The 22927-nt window shown below is 48.8% G+C and overlaps 1 protein-coding gene across 2 annotated transcripts; it reads left to right on the forward strand.

Annotated features, from left to right (window-relative positions):
• Positions 1 to 15217: 15217 nt before the first annotated feature.
• Positions 15218 to 22393, forward strand: MB (myoglobin). Of its 2 annotated transcripts, XM_050324041.1 has the most exons (4): positions 15218 to 15740; positions 16667 to 16798; positions 21094 to 21316; positions 22014 to 22393. In XM_050324041.1, the coding sequence occupies exons 3-4, from the start codon at positions 21164 to 21166 to the stop codon at positions 22158 to 22160; spliced, it is 300 nt and encodes a 99-aa protein (XP_050179998.1). In that variant the 5' UTR covers positions 15218 to 15740; positions 16667 to 16798; positions 21094 to 21163; the 3' UTR covers positions 22161 to 22393. The 2 variants fall into 2 exon arrangements, with proteins under 2 accessions (XP_050179998.1, XP_050179997.1); XM_050324040.1 differs by lacking the exons at positions 15218 to 15740; positions 16667 to 16798 and adding an exon at positions 19691 to 19868.
• The last annotated feature ends 534 nt before the right edge of the window (positions 22394 to 22927 follow it).

A 22927-nucleotide genomic window follows, 5' to 3' on the forward strand; every position in this document is an offset into this window, starting at 1 on the left:
GCGTGGTTACTGAGTGAGAATCCCTGTGCCACACGGCTGTGCTTGGCAGCTGCAGGGTGGGATATAGTCAGTAAATGGTAACATTTGCTGGAAAGCACTTGGATCGCATGGAAACGATTTATGAATTCAAACTGAATTTTCAGAAGAGCTCAAGGCTGGGGTTAGTGTGACTGCTAAGGCTCCATTTTAGGCTGGCACTGACAAGCTGCATCAGGAGATTTGACCCGAAAGCTCAGGAAGAAGCCCTGATCCCTGTGCCAGTGGCAAAGCTGACTTCTTGTCAGGATTTTGCTGCCGGACTTCTATTGACTATACTGGCTCAGAGATGGCAGCCTGAACACCCTTTGATAGGAGAGCTTAGCTTAGTAGCTGGTGTGGAGGCAGAGTTATTTGCATGCCCTCTTTCTGTCTTTATACAGAAAATTGCAAAGCTGTAGAATAATTTGGGTTGGAAGAGATCTGTGGAGGCCATCTAGTCCTCTCTCTTGCTCAAAGGTCAGTCAGGTTAATGTAACTATCCTGTCTTCGGCATGAGCTCAAAGGCAAAATGCATTCTGCAGTGACAACAACTTCAACGTGCCCTGGGAGGTGAGAGGTGACCCGTGGCCTCTGCTGTGTGCCTGCAGCCCTGTTTCCTTCCTGTGCAGCCGCGGTTGGTTCTTGCTTGTGGCTGTTTCACTGCAGTGTGGAGAAGAAAAACTGCAGTGAGCTTAACTTTGATTTAGACAAGATGTATTTTTTGTGCTTGCTCTCAGTTTGCCTGAAGCATGATCATTTCTGGCATAGCACTTCCAGCGTGGTTCAAGGGCTAGAACTGGGTGGGGGCGGAGAGGGGAAACAGGGAAACAACTGCGAGAGTTCATCTGTTATTTGTCAGGCAGAAGGATAACTGACTGCTTTTCTAGAAGCACCTTGCAAGGAACAGAGATCTGACTCTTCCAGGTCTTTCCTACTAATTGGTGTAATGTTCCCCTGCGCACTGCAGGCGAAGCCAGGCACCTCCAGCTGTACCTGTGGGTTAAGGAACTCGCTGCAATTAGTGGTTTCTAAAGTATTTCTTAGTGTCAAATACAAGAGTTTCCAGTGACTCGCACCATCCAGCCCTATTGCTCACCTCATTGGAGATGAACCATCCACTGTCCTGGGTGCTCTCTGCTCACCTTGGGCTCACACTGACCCTTCAACAACAGCCCAAACCCTTGGGTGCCGCTCCTCTTCCTTTTGCTGGTTGATGAAGGCAGCCCCACAAACCAAGTCTTAAACCCATAGAGCCAGCCCAAGTGTGCCAAGACCAGCATTCCCCCATGTTGCCTGCAGCAGAGGGGAAGGCTCCTGGTTTGCACAAGTGCTATAACCAGGGAAGCAAAGAGTACTGGAGTCAAAATCAGAGGATTTTTGTGTCTGGGAAGAGGCAGTTGTCTCCTGCAGGTCTCTGAAGGTAAAGAAGGGACCATTTGGCTCCTAAGGAGCAGTGGCCACCAGCCCATGACCAGAATCTAGAGCCAGCCTTCCCACTTGGAGAAGCCTTGCCGTGTTTGGCCCCTTTCCTGCTGTAGCGAGCACGCCGATGCTGGGAGCCTCACTGCGCACCGAGGAGGGGATGCACAGAGCCGGCACCGGGAGCAGCTGTCCCAGTTTGTGGAAACTTTCTTGCCTTTTTAAGGACATGCAGAGTGCTGTGCTCTAACTTTAGCACAAAGGTATGGTTGACTTGGCTTCTTTTATTAATGGATGAGTATAAATATATCTGCTCTTGGTGCCTGTCTTGTTCTGCCATGTGTAAACACTGAGCTCTGTCCCAGCTCCTTCTGATGATAAATTCCTTGTCTTTTGAATCACAAATCACCTTTTTGTGTGTCAGGAGGAAGCGTCAAAGCCCAAAGTCATTTTGTTTTTTATAGCACCAGCGCTCTCCAGCTGAACTCTGCTCAGACATCACTGATTTCACGGAGCTCTGCAACAACAGCCGATCTGGCGTGTTTACGGTCTTATTGAAGTAGCCTTTGAGCTCCTCTGGAGTCCTCCTGCCACAGAGCACTGCAGTCCTCCCTTATTCTTGCAAGGATGTTGCCTGTCCTCCCCAGCAGGAGGCTGGGAAACCTCGCTTCTCTTTTGAAACACCAGGGCTTTTCTTTTTCGGTCAGTGCTCCTGAGTTCTGCCGCTTCTGCTCTGAGAGAAGCAGCTTTCCAGAAATAGCTCCTCTTGGCCAAGTGCAGCTCACATGGGCAAGACGCTGCTGGCTGTCCCTGCTCTCTCACTGAGCACGGAGACAGGTCTCCCCCAGCGAAGGGCAGCTGCAGGCACCTGTGTGCAGAGCGCAAGGGGGTGGGGAGGGATTTCAGCTCACCCCAGTGTGAATGTGGGTGAGCTGCCTGCTCCGCTGTCCCACTCGGCTCTGGGGCTTGAGGGGGAGAAAGGAAGTGGGAGAGCCGGTGTCATCCATGCAAAGCTTTGCACAGGTGGCAGGAATCTTCACACCTGTGTTGCGGGGGGCTGATCAAAAGTTTGGGGAGGAAATGAAAAACTCGAGGTTTGGGAAAACTTGGTGTCTGCTGAGCTTGCTCAGTGGCCTTGAGGGGTGAGGGCTGAGATGGCTGCAAGGCTGTGACCCAGGGATAACACTCCTTTTTCTCCTGTGCGGGCCAGTGACAGAGTTTGTGGTGCAGGAATGGAAATGACCCAGCCTTGCTCCCTGCTAGCAGTGTGGTGTGACCGGCACCAAGCTGGGAGCCAGTGCAGCCAGAGGTCTGGAGAGATGAGTCTGACACACTTCACAGAGTCAGTTTGGGTGAGACAGCCTTGAAGCATCAGAGATGACAGCTAGTGGTGAAGCCGACTCATCCCTGGTTAAAATCCAGGCCCTGCCGTGTTTGAGAGCGTCATTAGCTCTAGAGGGGAGGCCAGGCTTGGCAATTCAGGTCACTGAGCGGCTGTGCAAAATACCTATTCAGCCCTGGGCTCTCAAAGAGCTTTGACTAGAAAGGAGTAAATACCTGGACTTACTGCAGGGTTGAGTGAAACATGCCATCCCCACAGGCTTGTTAGTGATATCAAATACTTCTTGCAATATGGATTTAGGACCTGCCAACACCAGCACAACTAAGTACTGGGGCCTTTCTGCTGAGCAGCGTGAATGCTGGTAAGTCACCAGTCCCCGTCATTATCCGTGAGCTGTGGGGGATGGTGAAACACCTTCCCACCATCAGCCAGTGTCCTCATGCCAAAACTGGGCAAACCCCCCATTTGTAGAGCTAAGGGATCTTGCTCTGGTTGTTCCCCTGAGGAGCAGCATGCAGGAGGTGGCTGTAAGCCATCCCTGGTACCATGGAGGGTCACAAATAACCCTGGGGGCATGATGCCAGACCCTGGTTTTCCTCCAGCTGAGCCTGGAGCCTTCAAACTCAAAAGCATATTGCATTTTGCTAAGGAATGGTGCCCTCAAAACCAAAAATGAGGCTGAAGCCAAATTTCACTCCAGGGGCTGTACACATTTGCGCTTGGATGGAGCTGCTTGTATGTGGGAGTGGTGACTGTCCAGTGGCTCCCAGCAATGGCTCAGTGTGGTCAGAGCCACTCCAGCCTCCTTGGAGGTGTCTCAGGTGGGACATCCTGGCACCTGCAGAAAATCCACTGTGCTTTTACAGACCAGGTGTGACCCGGCACTGCAGCAGGGAACCAGGGGCATTGCCTCTCAGTGGCAGTGAATGGCCTCTGCTGAGCATGCAAGGAGCTTTATTCACCATTTTTCTTTGCGTGTGTGTTTAAATGTTTGTCATTTTGTAGGAGAAAAAGCATTTGGGAATTTGCACTCTGTCAAGGAGTAAGTTGCAAGCTTCCATCACTTTCTCATACTGGGAAAAGGCAACCAACCCCCTTCCCTAGCAAGTGGGCAGTAAATGAACTTGTGGAAAAATAATTGTTCTGGAGCCTTGCCCATCTTTGGCATGCCCTCATCCTGTTCGCAAGTCCCTGGCAATTGCTTTTCTCTAAGCCCTCCACTAGAAATGAAACACCTTGACAAAAAGGAAGGGGTTCCGCAAGAAACACCTTGACTGAGCATCCCTCTCCCTGCTGGTGGCTGATGGCACCGGAGGCATGTACTGTGTGCCTGTCATGCACAGTTTATCTCTGTGAGGCAGCAGTGCCTGGCTCTACTTGGAGATGGGCAGATGCACGGTGGATTTGTACTCTGATCTTCTTGGGAAAATGTGAAATACTCGATTCTCCTGTGCCTTTGTATGGCTTCCTGTCCCCTTGCTGGGGACCCTCACAGCTGAGAGGCCCCAGAGGCAACAGAGGGGCATCCTTACAGGCATTGCCAAGGGTGAGATCTCGGGAAGCCTATGTGTGCAGGAAGCATGTCCTGAAGAACAGCCCAGCACAGTGCATCCCTTATGTGAACCCTGGAGATTTCGCTCGCCATGTGCATCCGCCTCATTCCCTCGCTGCCACTGCAGCTACATAGGTCTCCCGGGGCCAGTGATCTTTCCAGATCAGTTACCAGCACCTAGTCTGAGCATCTGCGCCCAAAATACAATGAAAGTTGCCAGGAGGAGAGAAGAGGCGATGGGTGAATCTCCTCTTTTCTGCTTTGCAAACAATCAGGTCCCAAGCTTTGAGCTCTGCTATGCTGCCCTGACTGCTTGGCTTGGTGGTAGGTGGCTGCTCAGGGAGTGCTGCAGTGCAGGAATTACCTTTTCAAAATCCTTCACTTCTGCCCTCTGGCAGCCAGGGAATCCCCATGGGACAAAATCCTAATGTGCCCAGAATTGTTTCTGGCCTCAGTTTCATTCCAGGGATTGGGGAAAATAGGAATGCTTTTTAAAGCTGCCATCTCATCATCGAAGTCAGAGAAACTATGTGCCATGAATGTACCCAAAGGAATGACCCACAGGAACAACAGGGCTTGAATGGACAGGATGATCCAAGGCAGAAAAAACAGAAAGGCAGATTTTGAATGGTATTTTAATAGTCTGATCATGTGAACAAAATTAAATGGAGAACCAAGACCAATAAATCTGGGTGTAGCCTGCCTCTCAGGACACACCATCCCCTCTTTACTTGCTCTGTGTGGGGTTTGCCCTGGGCGTGGCTGGAGGACTCAAAAGCACCGTGAACACCCAGAGCTCAGCCTTACCCACCAGAGCAGTCAAGGCCATGACGTTTCTGAAATTCCTCTACCCAGGACTGTTGTTATTCCACTTCATTTTACACTTTATTTTTGTAACACCTCTTTTCTTTCACTAGTATTTCTGCAAGCAGCCTGGAGAGGTCCAGATCTTGGAGTTATCAGCCCTCACCTCCCAAAATCATGGTACAGCATCTGGGTCAGTGATATCCCGGGGATCTCCTGGCTCTCCATGTCTAGGAAAGCCATTTCCAGAGCCAGAGCTGTGCTGCATCTCTGAAGGTCTGTGGTCAGTCTGGGAACTGGACTGGCTTCTCCTCTTTGGCCTTGCAGGCGTCACTAACCAGTGACACTAACTCAGACCTGGCCTGCTGGTGGTCTGATTTTACAGCTGCTTCATGCAAAAAACCCAAAACCCTGGGTGGGAAATCTGGAGGACCAAAGGATTGTGAGCATGATGGGGCACAGTCCTCTGGGTAGGGGCATCGTCTCTTCCTGCCCACGTGACCACTTGGTGCCTCTTGCTCAGCTCTTCCATTTGAAAAATGGGACTGGTACCTCATGCTTGAAGTTGACTTCATTAGTATTTGTGCTCTAGAGAACAGTTCTGCAAGGAGCCACTGATGTCCATGTTTTCATTGCCATTGCTACAGTTTTACGTATTTCTGATATCAGAACATGTGGGTCTTTAGACATGAGGATGACCTCGTGGAGACACTGCCTTGCTTAGTTAATGTATTTCCAAGGAGCTGGGCACAGCGACTCAGTGATATTGTGTGATATGGTTGTGTGATATGCTCACTTACTGCTTTCCCATCTCAGAGCTACTTCCTTGAGGACTTTCCTTCTCTATCTAACCTCACAGATGCCTTGCTGGTTTCCCACATGTGGACTGTGGGTAGTGAGGTCTCTCATACCTCTTTACTGGCTGTCCCAGGTCGTGCCTGTGCCTGCATTTCCCAAATGGAACAGGCACATCTGGTCATATCCCTTCACTCCTGTAGGGAGCCAGCAGAGGCTTTGGCCATTTGGAGATGGTGTTTCCCCTGTGTGGGTGGTGTGTGGCCCTAGAGCTCCTGTTTCTCAACCCCACTCACCAGTGTTGAAGTCATGTCTCCGTCCACTTCTGCTGCAAGCTCAGGGCTGTTTCAGGAGCACCAGAGTTTGAGCCAAAGCTTTTGGAATGGGTTGACCTCCAAGCACGCCATGTGGGCGTTAAGGGGGTGCAACTGTTTCTCTGTCCCTGTGTTCCTCAGCATCTCTGGAGTGTGAACACTTGGACATGAGCTCCTCAGCATTTAAGGTGAAAAGGTTATTTTTCACACGCTACCTTGCTCCCACCTGCCATCGGAATGCCACAAAATAATTTAGATGCAGCAAAGGTAGGAAGAGTCATTCAGGTCTCTCCCAGCATGCCAAGAGTTTGAAGTCAGGTCACGTGCATAAGAGGACAGGAATTTCCCTTAGGTTTTCAGGAAAGGCTGGGTCCCAAAACTGGAGCAGTTGGACAAGCCCTGCCGTGCCAATGTGCATGTGTTGCTGCAATGGTGTTCACATGGGTTTAGCACGGCAACACCCACAGAGTTGGACGACGTTACTGCACTGCATGGTTCAGCTGCCATGCAAATCACCGATGGCATTTTACAGGAGGCATTTGCCTGTGTGGTGATGTTTGTGCTTCGGGTCATGTCTATTTTTGCTATAACGCCATGTATTTTTAAATTGGGCTTGAATGGCATACAGTGCCCGCAGTGCAGCTCTTTTCAGATCATCTGTCATGTCCGAAAATGGTTTTGAATATCTGTCTGCTCATTTCAAGCAAAATATTTATTCTGTAATTAGAGTGTTTTGTTCCAAACGCTTTTTTTTTAAAAAAAAAAAGTATGAATGAGAAGTCAGTATTAGATTGCCTGAGTGGATGGAAATATGCAGGTGGAAAAGCAAAATGCTTCTGCAAAGCTGGTGTGGGTGTTCAGCCTTCACAAAACGTTCCTCTGTTTTTTTCCCCCCTGTTCCATCGCTGTGAAGATCTGCTCTATTAGTTTCTGTGCCAGGACATGCTGGGGATATTGCAGCTGTGTCTGTGAAGGTGAGGGAAAAGTCTTCAGCCCGTCCTCTCCACACTTGACCGAGCTCCTCGATGTTGTCTCCCCAGCTGGGCTCTCGTCCCTGTGAAGGCATCGATGCCCTGGCCCAAGGATGCTCTCTGGGTCCCCCCACTGTGGATGCCATGCAGTTGGTGTGCTGTGCAGTGCTGGAGGCATCTCTGACACAGCACTGTGGTCCATGTCGTGGTCTGTGAGTGCTGTGCAGGGATCAAAAATTATGGACAACTGGGGTAAATGTGATTTAATGTATTTCTGCTGCCAGAGTACTAAAAGTTGTGCTCTCACAGAGACAGAGGGCTCATGCATGCACATGTGGGCAAAGACAGAAATGAAGAAGCAAGTTTCATACTTCACTGAGGCCCTTGAGAAACATTTGCTGCAGCTGTAAATTTACTCCCAAGACGGTTTGTGGTTCATCTGCAAGTTCATAGGGGGGAAGAAAGAACGAAAATGTTTATGTCAACCTCACTCAGGCTGAAAATATTTCTTTTAGGTTCTTGGCAAGCCAAAAGCTTCCTGATATCCTGACTGTGTGTTGCATCAGAGGTCTGCATGGCTTGATTTTGCTTTCAGATGAAAACATTTTATTTTTCAGCCCTAGTCCCAAGGCAGGTCTCCTTGTAACCTGTACTGTACTTCTGAACTCCAACCTTCAGGTCCTGCACTGGGGCAGGGAACAAGACACTGGCCTGGGGCACTGAGGCTACACAACTGGTGTCTTCCTGGCTCTGCCCAGCAGGATCATGGGATCCTGCCCCACTGCACCAGCGTGCTTGGCTTTGCAGATGGAAGTTGCCTCTGGATTTCAAACTAGAGAGAAAATTAAAGGTAAGAAAGAAGGATAAAGATTTTAAATGTAAACCTAAAATATAACTTCAAAGGACACAACAGCTAAGCTGCTAGGGAAAATGATCTGAAGTTTAGAGATTTGATTTTTTGAGTGTCTGTAAGTAAGAGCTTCCATTTGGACCTGAATTCAGTGGCAAGGGAACTCTGCCTCAGAGCACAACCTTACTTTTAATTAATTCTATCAAAATTTGTATGAAGTAATTGTGTACTATTGAAAGATCCCACTCAACATAAGGTAACTTTGCTTTTAGTTTTCTTATCCTGTATAAATAATACATATATCCACTGCCTGTTTTGTACATAACCTCACTGCCTCACCCCTGCCCCTCTCTCCACCTTCTCGCCTCTGATGCCTTTTGGTTATGTTATTTCCTGTCAGCATGCTCAAAGCCAAGTAAAAACATGCTGCCTACAGTAATCAGCTGCATTTGCTAAGCCTCTGTTTTCACTGCTGTCTTACTGTATCCCCTCACGTGACCCTATCTGAGCAGGTAATGCTGAACGAGGTGCTCTGATTGACTGCAGGAGCTGGCCCTTCACACTGGGCATTTCTGCATCAGCTGGATGGTGAGAAGCTGCTCTAAAAGGCCAACTGGGTGCATGAGCTCGTGAGCCCAGTCCCACAGTTATAATTTGGAAGAGAGTGATTAAGTCTTTGGCTTACAGTAAAGCTATCATAGAGTCATAGAATCATGGGATACTTTGGGTTAGAAGGGACCTTAATGATTATCCAGTTCCAGCCTCCCTGCCATGGGCAGGGGCACCTGCATTAGACCAAGTTAATCCAAGCCCCACCCAAGCTGGCCTTGACCACTTTCAGGGATGGGGCATCCACAACTTCTCTGGGGAACCTGTTCCAGTGCCTCACTACCCTCACAGTAAGGAATTTTTTCCTATTATCCAATGTTTCTCTTTCAGTTTGAACTTTCTCTTCCTTGTCCTGTCACTACATGCTCTTGTAAAAAATCCTCTTCATCTTTCTCAGAGTCTCTCTTCAGGTACTGGAAGGCTGCAATTAGGTAACCTCCAAGCCTTCTCTTTTCCAGGCTGAACAAACCCTATTCTCAGCCTTTCCTTATAGGACAGGTGCTCCATCCCTTTGATCATCTCGGTGGCATGTCTCTCCTCCCTCTGTTTTCTTTTTGCATTTCCCTCCTGCCTCTCAATGTGCAGTGTCTTGCACAGCATTGTGGATGTGCTGCAGGGCAGGTCATGCAGGTGTGCTGATAAATCTTCTTGCTTTGGACATGGTAGGCCTCTCCTTGCCCAATGCCCCAAGCTGGGCTGTGGACCATGGTCCCTGCTTTGGTGAGCTCTTTGGCCACTGAGCAGGCTCAGGAGCCCATATGCTTTCGTGTCAATGCTGCCTTCCAGAGCTGTTTGTGTGCAAAGCCTGACATATCAATATCAGCAGGAACAACGTGCTTCAGAGGAAGCATCCATGGCTTTTTGCCTTGGGCTGGAAATCCCTCTCCTTAGAGGGAACCAGCAGCTTCCCTGCTTTGTTCCCTTCCTCTGGAGAGCTGATTTGCTCCTACACACTTGCAAAAACACTGCTGGCTGCTGCTGCTACCACACTGCAGCCAGCTGGGCACAAGCAAGGCTTGTTCTGGCAGTTGGAGGTTGATGGTGGCCAGAGGGTGGCCAAGGTGCTGGGAGCCACACCTGGGGGTTCTGTGGTGATCCTGGTGATGTGGTTCACATGGATCTCCTCTGAAGGCATTTCTCTAAGCTTTCCGTTTAGAAAACTGTCCCAGGAGTGCTGTGAGTTTTGTTACAGATTCTGCTAAATCACTAGCCAGAATCATCAAAACGTATCTTGAAAGTTTTTGGACCTGGTGACTTAGGGATGCTATTTGTGGAGCTGGCGGGCTGATCCCACAAGAGAAGTCCCTCTGGTGCTCATGCTGCACCAGCACCAAGGAGCACCTTCAACTCTGGAGGCTGCAGAGTGGCTACTTCCACATCACCAATGTCTTCCAGCGCTTCCTCACAATAAGCTTTGTCCTGCAGAAGTTCAGAGACTTCTGAGCTCTTGTTGCTGGTAGCTGCCAACTATTTTTGGAAAATGGATTGAAAATCCCAAGTCTCGATGGAGTCTATATGAGACCTGGGGTGTTGAGGCCGAGCAGAGCCCAACAGGAATGGCTGGTATTTTGCATGTGTGCCCATGGAGGTTAACAAGGCTCCCCAGAGGAGCAGATGTGGGGTGCCACCGACAAGTTATGGGCTGGGCAAGAGGAGGGGATGCCTGTGCTGAGGCTGGCACAGGGTTGCCCTTCCAGCACAGCACAATGTGAGTGGGAAGAAAGGGAAGCAGAGCAGAGCAAAGATCTTAATCACAGTGCCTTTCCGATGGTACCGTATCTGGTGCCTGTACAGTGTGGCCTTTTGGCTTACTGCACACAAAAAAAGATGAAATACCAGTCATCTGGAGAAAGGAGAGGAGGGGAAATAGCATGGGAAGGGGAATCTCCAGGAGTGGGAAACATTTCTGCTGGGAGGAGTGAAGCAAGAGGAGTGGATCTTCAGTTGCCAGGCAGGGAAGTGCCGTTTGCACAAAATCAGCGTCGAGACTGGCACTAACTCTCCCTCTTGTGGGCATTCCCCTCTGTCTTGTGTAGAGTGTGGTATCTGCAGGTGCTGCCAGCAGCCTTGAACCTCTGATGGCTTCACTGTAATGAGATGGTTCGTAATAACTCCTGTATTAAATATCCATGTGAATTAGGCCAAGGGGATGGGCTGATCGGCAGAGCTGGCATCTGGAATGTCCTGGCATCAGACTCATCACTCAGCAGATGAGAGGCACATCTATGTCTGTAAAGTGAAACACCCAAAAGCAGGACCCATGACAAGGGAGCAGATACTGAATAAATTACTTGCCATGTTCACTCCTCACAGGTCATACCGGCCAGGACTTCACTTTCCTGCTCTCCTCTCACTTTACTCAAGTTGGTCTTTTTATTTTATTTAATAACTCAAACAAATCAAAGCTTGCCCATGTTCCCACCTGCATTTCCATCTGAAACCAGACCCCAAAGACTCCCTCTTGGCCCAGGCTATGCTCAGTGGGTGAGATGTTTGTAATACATGGGGTTTTTTCACACAAAAGGTTTACCTGCTTTGTCTGGTCTATCTGCAGTCCCCTTTCTTCTTCTGACTTTTTTATCTGTGGCCACACTTTTGTCCTTGCCTGTTTTTATTTTATGACTTGGACCATCCCTGCCCCAATAAACAGGTGAGGCTGGGGCTATCTTGCTGTGGGGGCCAATGTACCTCTCTCAGCTACATCAGTTGCAGGTCTGGAAGAGCAACAGATAAATTCTGGCCTTTTGCTCAGGAGGATAATAAATACTGTGTAGTTTGGCCCTTGCTGTAAACCCACAGATAAGTCAAAAAATTAGCACTGAAATCCAGAGAAGGAGCATGGATTCATTTAGAGCAAAGAGTCACCACGTGGAATGAGATCTCTGCTGAAGTTGATGGGGAAGGAAATAAAAGGACCACAGGCTAAGATAAGCAATTTCCAGAACAGATGCTGTCACAGAGCAGCTGGATCCAACCAGCTGAGCCACCAGCACTGGACCCCTTAGCAGGAGGAGGAAGATCGAAAAATAAAACCATGTTGTTTGAGTAACTTGCAATTAAAAAGTCACCAGAGGTGGGAGCCTTGCATGTACAGAGATCTCTGATGGTAATGGAACTTCCTTTTTTTTTTTTTTTTTCCCCTCCCCAATGAGCATGCCTTAAAGTTGTTTGTGAGTGGTTAGAAAGTGATTATCAGATTTTTGCCTTTGTGCATTGCCTAATCTGTTGCAGAGTCACCAAGTCAGAAGGCTGTTTTAAACAGTTTGACCTAGTAAGGCTGCAGCCGCATCTGAAATATATTTTGAGGAGCACGTATAAGAGGATTAACAAAAATTATGAAGAATTCTGCCTACGGTTGTTGAATGCAAGCATGCAAATATAACCTTGGGAAGTCCTTTAGCCTCAAGTTTCTTCATGGGAGTAGAATTGTTCCTGCTTCTTACAGTTTCCTTGGGCATCTGCCACTAGTGCTGTTGGAAGAAGAGGCTGGATGAGCTTCTGTCTGTCCGTGGATCCTGTGTATGTAAGGTGAGCTTTCCGAGGGTGACCAGCCTGGGTCATCTGTATATGCAACCCTAGACCCCAAAGAGCTGAGAGGGCTAGCCAGGCTGAGCATGTGGCAGGAATGCTACATTACACTTGTACCATGGGACCATGAAATCTCCCAGTACTTGGGGTTTTTTGTGCCAGTACCTTGCAGTCAGCAGCAAGTCCCACCACTGTGGTTGTCTTGCCAGCAGGACCCTAAAGGGGAGAAGACAAAAGATCTGGTTGCAAGCAAAGCACTGAAAATAACAGAGAAGAGATACAAAACAGAGATGCCATGTGTAATTCAGTGTAAATGCTCTGCTCAGGCAGCCAAGCCCCCAGCACTGTGTTTAGGGTGCTCACTGCTGCCCGGTGTTGATCTGCTTGAAGAAAACACTGATTTTTTGCCAAGGCATCTGTTTACTTGCAGGAATTCCCCAGAAGACTAGCAGTGCACAGAAAGCCCTACTGGATTAGGGGCTGCTTAAACTGGTGCTGCTTCTCAGAAGAGAAAAAGTCCTGATTGTTCCTCTCCTCCCTAAGGGAGCACTTGGCGTTGGAATGATAATGCAAAATGAGACCTTGAACTTTGAAAAGGGCCAACTGCAGCTGGAAGCAAGAACCTGCTGGAGCTCATTAAAAGGCAAGTGTAAACATCAATATAAATGAGGGGTAGATCTTGGCTTCCCCACAGGCTCTTATCTCGCAGAGGCTCTGTGCTTTGTGGATGAGAGGCTGTTTTGCAGGCAAAGGGAATAAAAATGTGTCTGTTTTCTCACTTTTCATCCCATGAAACTCAGGCAAAGGGAAACCCTAATCTGTATGTGCTGTTCCACTAGTTAGACAGTGCTGCCTGGGGTTCTGGAGGATGGCTCGATGGGTGTTTCTTTCACAAGCGATGCCTGCATAAGTAGCTCCGCATCCTCCTACTCCCCCTTCCAGCATGTGTTGGTCCAGCTGTGTGGCAAACCAGACTGTAGAACTTATCTGGCTTCAAAATAAACTTTCCAGAAGATAAATACAGTTACTTTAAACTCATACCAGTTCCTTGATCCAGTTAATTTCAAGCCCTCATAAAGGGCTGCACAGGCTTTGTGGGGTGGAGGATTCTCTGCTGGCATTGCCTCCAAATCCAACCTAAAACATGCACAGCCTCATATTAAGTGCTGGTACCTTTAGGGCCATTGCCTGCCCATGGGGCCTGAGAAGGCAATTTCTGGCTGTATCACCCAGTTTTACCATGTAGGGAGGGACTCTCACACTCTTTTTTGGGAATCTGAGCTGTGCATTGTGTGTTGAGGCCTGGTTAACTCCTCTTCCTCAAGTTGCAGCTCAGATAGGAATAATTATTCAATGTTGAGTTGACCTTATTGCAGTTACAACTTCCTCATGAGGGGAAGAGGAGGGGCAGGCACTGATCTCTTCTCTGTGGTGACCAGTGACATGACCTGAGGGAATGGCCTGAAGTTGTATCAGGGGAGGTTTAGGTTGGATATTAAAAAGAGGTTCTTCACCCAGAGCGTGGCTGGGCACTGGAACAGGCTCCCCAGGGAAGTGGTCACAGCACCAAACCTGACAGAATTCAAGAAGTGTTTGGATGATACTCTTGGGCACATGGTGTGACTCTTGGGGATGGTCCTGTGCAGGGCCAAGAGTTGGACTCGATGATCCTTGTGAATCCCTTCCAACTTAGCATATTTTGCTATTCTGTGAGTTTAAACAGCAGTCAGACACTTCTGGCTCCCTGCAAGCTTTGGGCATGAGTGTTGGTGTGTCCCAAGGAAGGGTGGTTTGCAAAAAGAGTGCTTGTTTGCACAGTGGCTCTGCCTTGTCACTGCTGATGTTGCTCTTGCTTTGGTCTTAGCCATGCTGCAATTGCTGCTGCCTTTGCAGGCATGTGAACACCTCTCCAGCAGCACTCAGCCATGGCCAAAGTGCACCCCACACTCCTACACGGCAAGGCACCTTGCAAGGCACCACCCGTATTCCCAAGGCACTGGGAAGAGGGGGATGAGGACACTCTCTGGCATAAAGCACGGTGTGGGAACAGCCACCCCTTCCAGTTGCCTGGATTTCAGTCGACCTGTTCATGAAATCCCAACCTCAGCCATGCTTCAAGAGTCTCTGTTACACCCTCCTGTGGGCAGCTCTGAGCTGCAGAGCTCCAGGGTGGCAGGCAGTGCATGTTTGGGCATGCAGGCTCATTGCTTGGCTCTTTTTGCCCATATGCATTTTTGTGGCCCTTGCCTTTCTCAGTTGTCCTTCAGCAGGCTCTAGTTACAGTATTTTATTCGTGATGAGGGAGGAATTCCTCTCTTGCTTTAGTACTTCAGTAAGTAGTACACAAATCCCTGAGTGCCATTATGGTGTTATGAGGTCTAATCCACCTGAAGGGACTACTGCATGCCACATTTCCCACTGACTCCTAAAGACCTCTGAGATCTCGCTGCTATCATCCATGTTCTTACCTCTAAACAGTAGTTTCCTCCTTTTGCTCCTACGTGGGCGAGACTTAAAAATCTGCCTGTTCTCTAATCATACTCTTCCTTCCTTTAACTGCTCTCAGTTTCCCACACAGAAACCTCAGTCCTTTTGTGCTCTGCTTTCCCAGTCCTCCAGAGAAGGTTTACATCCTCAGAGAGAGCTTGTGTGCCTCAGAGACAGCCTCAGTTTCTATATTGTAGCCTAAATATTCTTGTCCTGGATTGCCCTGCTGCTTTCCCACATGTTCTGCCACTGAATCCAAGCACTGGTCTGCAATAAGAGTCCTAGCTAAATGTTTTGTCCAGGTGCTGTGCAGTGTCATATTCACTGTAAGATGCCTCAGTGATTGCACAGAAGTTGGGGGTCATGCCTGTGTTACATCTGATAGTCACCAAAGGCTGGATCCTGTGAGCACTGAAGCCTTTATGTCACAGGGCATGATCCCCGAAAGAATCCATGCCAAGATACTGGTAAGTACACAGCATAGCTCTGCAAACTCACGCCCCAAATCTTGTCCTGATGCTGAAATCTTCTCCTCCTAATCCTTCTTTTTCTTTTTAAACAAGCAGGTTGGGTCACCTCTCAGCTGTAGAAATGCATCAGTGTGCGGGAGCCCTGCCTGGAGGCACTGCTAAGAATAGTGCCTAAGAGCGAGGGGAAGAGAGGAGTGAGCCTGATTTGGCCACTGCCATCATCAGTTAGACTCCACCTCATTTCCTACAAGCAGTAGAGGCTATGCAATGAACATAATTTCAGATGGTGCTCTTACTTGACAGTCTTCAGATCCTCTGAATACCAAAGTCAATGGCACAGCTGCAGAAAACTCAATGCTGCTGCCCTGCTATGGCTGTAAGATCCCATTACTATATCCCTTACCTCTCCAGCTAAAGCTGCTGTGAGTACAGGGGTCTCACCTGTCTGTCTGCATGGAGTGAGCTGCAGGCTCCTGAAACAAAGAGCAAATGAATCTCTTAGGAGCAGCCGTGTTTCAGCAAACTGCCATAGAAACCACAGCTGCGTTATGGAGGGCCTTTTCCCTGGCATTATGCAATAGGTAATTATGTAAGTTGTTGTTATATAATATTCCTGGTTTTTTTGGAGTGCCAGCCTCCCCCTGACCACAGTAGTGTGTACTACTTGCGTCATACCATGCTTTATACAACCCAGGATCATAGCAGAGCTGGAGCTGCTGTCACTGCTGCTTCCAGCCATGGGACTCTTGGCTACTCTCAGGGCTTTTAAAAAATTGTATCGTGGGGGAAAAAGCTCATTGCAAAGAAAAAATCTTTGATGAAAATATGTGTTTTTCCCTCTGAGACGTTTTGCTGTGTACGCACACAAGATGGCTTGGCTCGCTTCTTGAGGAAGAACTGGGTTTTAGAGCAGAGCTTGATATTTGTTCTCTTCAACACCAAGGCAATGTGGGGGACTGCTGGGCTCTCTGATATTCACTTTACAGTTTGGGGTTGGATTTCTCTATTCATAACAGCAATACTCTCAGAAAAAAATGGAATGTGGCCAAGCAGACTTGGATCTGGTCCATCCTTGTGGCTGGTATGTGATTCCTCTGTGCTCCTCAGCTCCACTTGGGCGGCTGAGCCCCATAGTAATAACCACCAAGCAGCTGGTTTTCTAAAACCATACCCAAAGGCCAGTCCCTGCTCTTTCACTGGGGTGTCTGTGGGCTCAAGCAAGTCATAAAACTTCTTTGATCACTCACAAATGGGGAGAACAAGTGGCTTTTCCATCCGCAGGATTGGGGCATGGTCTAAATTCATTATTACCTGTAGAAAGGTTGGCCGTATGTGGAGGGAGGAGCAAGGCAGAAGTGAGATTGAACCCACTGTTTTTCCAGAGATGGCTCTTGTCCTACCTGCTGCACTTGTTACAAGGGGGGACCTTTCCAAAGCATCTTTTGGGAACATTTTTGGGTAGAAACAAGCCCCACAAAGTCTCTAGAACAGCCTTTCTCCTCCACAGTACCTCGAGTCTTGGCTCTGGCTCTGCTGCTGTCATATGGGATCTTCTTCTGCCCCGATGTCACCACCCCAGACTTCTCCAGTATTAAGGCTGGGAGGTAAAGGAGGGAGGCACAACATCCCAAGTGACCAGGTAATGCAACGTTTCTACATCCCACACCGAAAATGAGCCCCTTACAGAAGTTCTGCATCCGACCGCAGCCGCAGCCCGGTGGCGCTGCCGACGGGGGGGACGCTGAAGTCGTGCTTGCCCTGGGGTCACCCCCCTGCCTCCGGAACGCGAGGGTTACCTGTCGGCCATCTCCCCGCGCCCCCAAATCCCGGGCAGCGGCTTGGACGTGGCCGGCAGTGCCCGTGGCTCAGTAACCCGTGGCCACGAGGTGGCAGCAAGTCCTGGCCGACGGGGCCGCAGCTGCGGCGGCTCCTGCGCGGGCCGGGCCGGCCGGGGGACCCGCGGGGACCCGCGGAGCCACAGAACGGCTGGGCTGGGCAGGGACCACCGCAGGTCATCCAGTCCACCCCACCCTGCTCAGGCAAGGTCTGCTAGACCACGTCCACCCTGGGGGCTTTGCAATACGGTGACGGTGGCCAGTGCACCTCAGAACATCGTGGCCAAAACCCCAGAATGGCCAAAAGCATCAGCGGTCCATTAGCAAGAATGCCTCAGGTGTGGGTGCAGAGGCACAGCCACGGGTGCCAGCATGGCTCTGGTGTGGGCAGAGCTACTTGAAATAGGCTCTTCATTCACCTGGAGCATTTTAGAAGAGGCAGCCAAAATTCTGGCTCTCTGTGGTTTGTATTTATCCAGATGGTTATGCAAGTGATAGATTTTGCCCCAAGGGAGGCCCCAAGAAGAGGCTCGTAGATACTAAAATTTTATGTCCTTTTCATGGCTGCAGGGTTGAGGGGTAGTCAGTTGCACTATAAAGCTTTTAGTATTTTTGTAGACTACTTATTTATTTAAGCTCTAGGGATATTTAATCATAGAGCTTATGATTTTATTTCATTACTACTTTGCCTGCAAAAAGAACAATATGAAATCTCATGCTCGTTCTAAGTCTTCTAACTTAGTATGGACATTATGGCTTCACAACCCTAGAGAAAGTTACAGAGAGAGAAAAGTCCACTAATTTCAAATAAAGCTATTACAGCTTTAGTTTTACACTAAATAAACTGAGTGGTTTCAGCTTGGAATAAGACAGAGCTCGGTGCATAAGCAGTAGCCTCTTGTGTACCAGGAGCATGTTTCTACCATGTTTGAAAGGCTTGTAAACCTTTCAGGATCCTACCCAAGGTGGATCCTCGGAGGGTACAAATGCTTGTTTACTGCTCTGAGTACTTGGGCAGTGAGGTTGCAAGCATGTGATCTCTCCCCTCTCAGTCCCATGCTGCCAAGAACTGCCCGAGGAAGGATTTGGAGGAGTCCTAGGTGCTATTCCAGCAGCTTAGCTTACTTTGGGTATCTGGTAGTGACCTGGTGTTTGCATAGGTAAATCAGGATGAAATCTAGGAATTTAAGTGTTTAGGATGTGGCTTTTTGGGTGTGAAGCAAACTGGTGCATAGAGGAGAGGGAAGGGCTGGATTTCAGGGTCATGGGTTCATTTGGCTGACAGAAGCTTGTTATATGTTACGGCCAGAATTTCCTTACCTCTACACTTAGAAATCAGCTGACACCTCCATTTGGCTTTTGTCACCCTTCTTAATCAAGCTATTCCCTTTAAAGCTCTGTGTTTCTAAGGGGTGTGAGGCTCTGTGCCTCCATCATCCTTGCTGCCTGATTACCCTTGGATGTGGGCATTTCTTTCCCCTTGCAAGGCTGGAACAGGGAACCTGTTCCTGTGTTGTAGAGAGTGGAAGGGTGTAGAGGCAGTGATGCACCTCACATTGTGCAGCACTATGGTAGAGACTGTAGGGTTGCATCCCCTCCTCCTGAATCCCAAGACAGGTATCTTCAGCCCTTTGTTGATATTTCTCACCTGTTTGCCTCTTGGAAACATCCAGAGATAGGTTTGGGACACATTTTCCTCATGGTTTGGGACAGCAGTGCTAGCTCAGCTTTGTTACCAGGCTGTGCTCTGACTGCAGCCAGTCCCTGGAAGGGACTAGTTATCCCCGTGGTGTGCCAGGCTGTTACCAGTCCTGACAGGGAGGGAGGAGAAAGTCTGAGAGGTATCCCAAAACATACCCAGGTGGTTTGTCAGCCCAGTGGCCTTTCTTTCCAACACTAATATTTGTTTGGCTTGACAGAGGTAGTCAGAGACCAGAACTGCTGGCTGGGTGGGTGTTGAGTGAAGCCTTGCTGTGTCCTTGTGTCTCTAGCCTGCTGCAAATTATCCTCCTGGCTCAGCTGTACATCTTTGGCTCCAATATCCAGGCTCAGCCATCAGCTAATCCTAGGTGTTTCCCAGAAGAGCAGGCAGCAGGACCCCAGCAAACAGGTGTGGCATAACTGGCTCCCATACAGCTCTTGTCCCTCTCCTTCCTCCTGCAGCAGCTGGGGAAATGACTGGGGTGCTTTGAATATGGTTAAGGACAAGTCTCTTCTAACACTGCACTCTGCTCTAGTAACAAATGGTGTGTTACCCCAGGAGAAAAAGACAATGAGATTGGCATGGGAAAGGAAAGGCCTTTGGAGTGATGGCGCCAATGTTTCTGACTGACCTGGCCTTTTCTCCTGCCTGCCCTTGCCAGGCCAGGGGAGAGGGAGGCAGGGTGGCCTTGCAGATGACAGTGCTCTTCAGGAATCTCCTGGCATACAGCTTGACACTGTCTCTGGGTCCTTGGGAACCTAGGACAGGCTCCTGGCACTGTGTTTCGGCAGTGCCCTTTCTGTGTAGAGTGGGACATGTGCCAGTCCAATACGAAAAGCAGAAATTATGCCATCAGTGGCACCCACAATAGTACCTGACCCAAAATAGCTTCCTAGAAAAAAACAAGGAGGCTGATTAGGTTAGACAAGCCTGAAAGAGAGCAAGATGTCCAGTTAATGACTGACAGGTGTAGGTCTGTGAACAGGGGCTATAAATCCCAGGGGCGAGCTCTCCAGCTACCCTTTGGGGAAAGGCAAGCGACTGCAGGGAGCGCTCAGGATCCGCCTTCAGTGAACCATGGGGCTCAGTGACCAGGAATGGCAGCAGGTCCTGACTGTCTGGGGAAAGGTGGAGTCTGATCTCGCCGGCCATGGGCACATAATTTTAATGAGGTAGGCAAGAAGCTTCTGTTCTAAGAGTAAAGCTGCGAGCTTTTGATGAGAGACATGTTTGTCAGTGTTTATTTCAACAAGCTGTTTGCTTTCTTGTATGGTAGTGGGTTTTCCATTGCTGTGGTTTCTGGGTTAAAAGTTACTCACTGTGTAAAGTGGCTGTGCTTCTGTCTCTCCATCTCTCTATGGGTGCAGGAGCAGGCCAGTGTTGCTTTTAAAAGATGGTGGTGCTTTGTCCCTCTGCCTCTGGTGGCTAAGCTTTGCTTTGGATCCCCATTTCCCAAGCACTACAGTAAGAAATGCTGGAGAGAATTGTATGTCATGGGTCTTCAGGTGCTCTGCAGCAAGGATATGGGGAGGCAGGGAAGGAAATGAGAGGAAAATCACATCTGTGAAAATTTTCTTGGAATTTACTATTTCAGTAAAATTGTCTGTGAAGTACCTGAGTGTTTCCCTTTCCCCACCTTAGTGTCACCTGGCAGAGCCCTGTTCATCCCACTTTCTGGCCAGAAATCTGTGTGGTGACACTTGTATATTACCTTATGATGAAGGTGTGTGAAATGAAGCACATCCTTCCCCCTGCTTCCCTCCTCCATGATTCTGGTGTCAGAGCAGGAGTGCTCATAAAATCTCCATCCAAGAGGACACCAAACTCCATGAGATCCTGGCACCCTGACTGGGGAACACCCAGATACTGCAGAGTGGGAAACAACATTAGGTGGGCATTGGAGATTAGCTTATCCTTTAAAGATCAGCAGGGATGGAGACTTTGAGGAGATTCTCTTCAGATCTTGCCTCAGACTGTGCACAGTCCAGTGTACTGGAAGGGTACAGAAAAGGCCAGGACAGTCAGTAGCATTGGCTCCATCACTCCAAAGGCCTTCCCTTTCCCATGCCAATCTCATTGTCCTTTGCTCCTGGGGATATGGCACCTGCTTGGGGGCTTTTCTACCCTAAGCATGGCTAAGGGAAGGAGTCCACACCATCAGGCATATTGACTGAAGAGCTCTGAAAACCTTTTTTCAAAGATGAGACAAAGCAGGAAGCTAGTTGGATGGGTTTAGGGCAGTGTCTCTGTCACAACCAGAGGGACTTGGAAATAGGCAATGGTGATCACATTAGGACATGTGTAAGAAGATGGGATTACAGTAGATTCAATATTCAAAGGGAAGTATGTCAGGAGCTTCTGCTCTCCAAAGACAAGTCCCTCTACTTTTGTCCACAGACTCTTTCAGGACCACCCTGAGACCATTGAAAAGTTTGAAAAATTCAAAGGCCTGAAGACCCCTGATGCGATGAAAGGCTCTGAGGACCTGAAGAAACATGGAGCTACTGTTCTTACCCAGCTGGGAAAAATCCTGAAGCAGAAGGGTAATCACGAGTCAGAGTTGAAGCCCCTGGCTCAGACCCATGCGACCAAGCACAAAATCCCTGTCAAATATCTCGAGGTATGGAAAAGAGCAAGGAATCTTGGTGTCTGATGTGCAGTGAATGTGTGTAAGAGAGCTATGTGAGAGCTGTGCTTTTATTTACCAATGACTAGTTGGACTTCAGTGAGTTCTCCCTCAAGATCAAGGTCTCTGTGTACAGGCAGTAGGAGGCACAAAAAGGGGTAATGTTATGCGAATGTTATGTGAATATCCAAGTTTAGATTTCCCATTCCAAACACCACACACAGTCTGACTAACCCTTGACAACAATAAACCAACCCATGCAGCCTCTGCATGCCTGGGAAGCTGTATTACATAAGACCTGTCAGTGGCTGGACACATGGGACATACAATTTTAGAGCAAGCCCTAGAGGATCCATTGGAGACCGAAACCCATAAAACTAAGTGTTATACAAACACACGGCATGAATTTTTGTTCTTAATGGATGAGGCAGACAAAAAGTGGGAAGGGCCATGGTCTGCTCAAGGTCATGAAGCAGCTCAGCGTCGGAGCTAGGAATAGAGCCCAGTTCTTGTGCCTAGCCCAGGTTCCTTGCATGCTAAACTTCACTGTCTCTCCAGAGACTGCACAGAGGGCTACTGAATTAGCTCAGAGATATTTCCAGGCTCTGCAACCTATTTCTTAGCCTGGCTTTTCTGAAAATAAACCTTGAGTGTCCCTTCAGTTTTTCTCTCTCTCTTTCCTTCCTCACAGTTCATTTCTGAAGTCATTATCAAGGTCCTTGCTGAAAAACATGCTGCAGACTTTGGGGCTGATGCCCAGGCTGCAATGAAGAAGGCCCTGGAGCTGTTCCGAAATGATATGGCTGCCAAGTACAAGGAGTTTGGTTTCCAGGGTTAGCACGTGTGCACAAAGGAACACCGTGATGGAGACCTGGCCAAGCATCTTAGATAGCTTCCCCAGCACTGTTTTGGACATCTCACAACTGGCCATCCATGATGTTTGGGAAAGCTTTGATGAGAGGCCAAGAGTCACTCCAGGCAGCATAGAGGCACTCAGAGTGATATCCATGATAAACTGTCATTTCCTGGCTTCATGTATACAAAAGAAATAATCTGCTTTCTTAGGAAAAATAACGTTAGGGGTTATTTTGGAGCTTCTGCCTATGCTATCTCCTTTCTCTTTTTCCCTCCCTGAAACTCAGTCTCATCTGAGGCAAATGGCATGGCCAGAGATGAAGGGATGTGGAGGAAAAAGGGAAAGGAAGTGTTGAGTGTGGTGAATGAAAGAGTGAAGGGATAACCCAAATGAAAGTTATGTGAGGATGGCAAGTAAGGACACAGATTCCCATTCTTCCCACAGGTGAGTCTGTTAGCAGGTTACTATGGAGAGCTTCCAGCACAGTATTACTTTGCTTTGTGAGGGAGAATGCAGCCAGTCAGTCTCCAGGGCCTGCCAGCTCTGGAGGGTTTAGCTGTTAAACTCGCATTAGGAAAGCTATAAAGAGCAGTACTGCCTATGATCTGTACGTTTCTGGCAGCCGCCACTATGTATCTGAAGGGTTGTTGCACTGGGAAGTAAAGTACTTGTTTCTCAGAAAATAAAAATCCCTGCACCAGTGTTGTGTGTTTGCTCCTGGCTTTACAAACACTCCAGTGAGAAGTGGG

Source organism: Myiozetetes cayanensis, unplaced genomic scaffold (assembly GCF_022539395.1).
Source record: "Myiozetetes cayanensis isolate MyiCay16 unplaced genomic scaffold, myiCay2020 scf3, whole genome shotgun sequence".
NCBI lineage: Eukaryota > Metazoa > Chordata > Aves > Passeriformes > Tyrannidae > Myiozetetes > Myiozetetes cayanensis.

What these genes read in the sequence shown, in the direction of transcription:
- MB (XM_050324040.1), top strand. Translation starts at nt 19,774, where the DNA reads ATGGGGCTCAGTGACCAGGAATGGCAGCAGGTCCTGACTGTCTGGGGA. An exon ending in GGGCACATAATTTTAATGAG is followed by an intron (nt 19,869 to 21,093) that starts GTAGGCAAGAAG and finishes TTTTGTCCACAG; the next exon opens with ACTCTTTCAGGACCACCCTG. An exon ending in TCCCTGTCAAATATCTCGAG is followed by an intron (nt 21,317 to 22,013) that starts GTATGGAAAAGA and finishes CCTTCCTCACAG; the next exon opens with TTCATTTCTGAAGTCATTAT.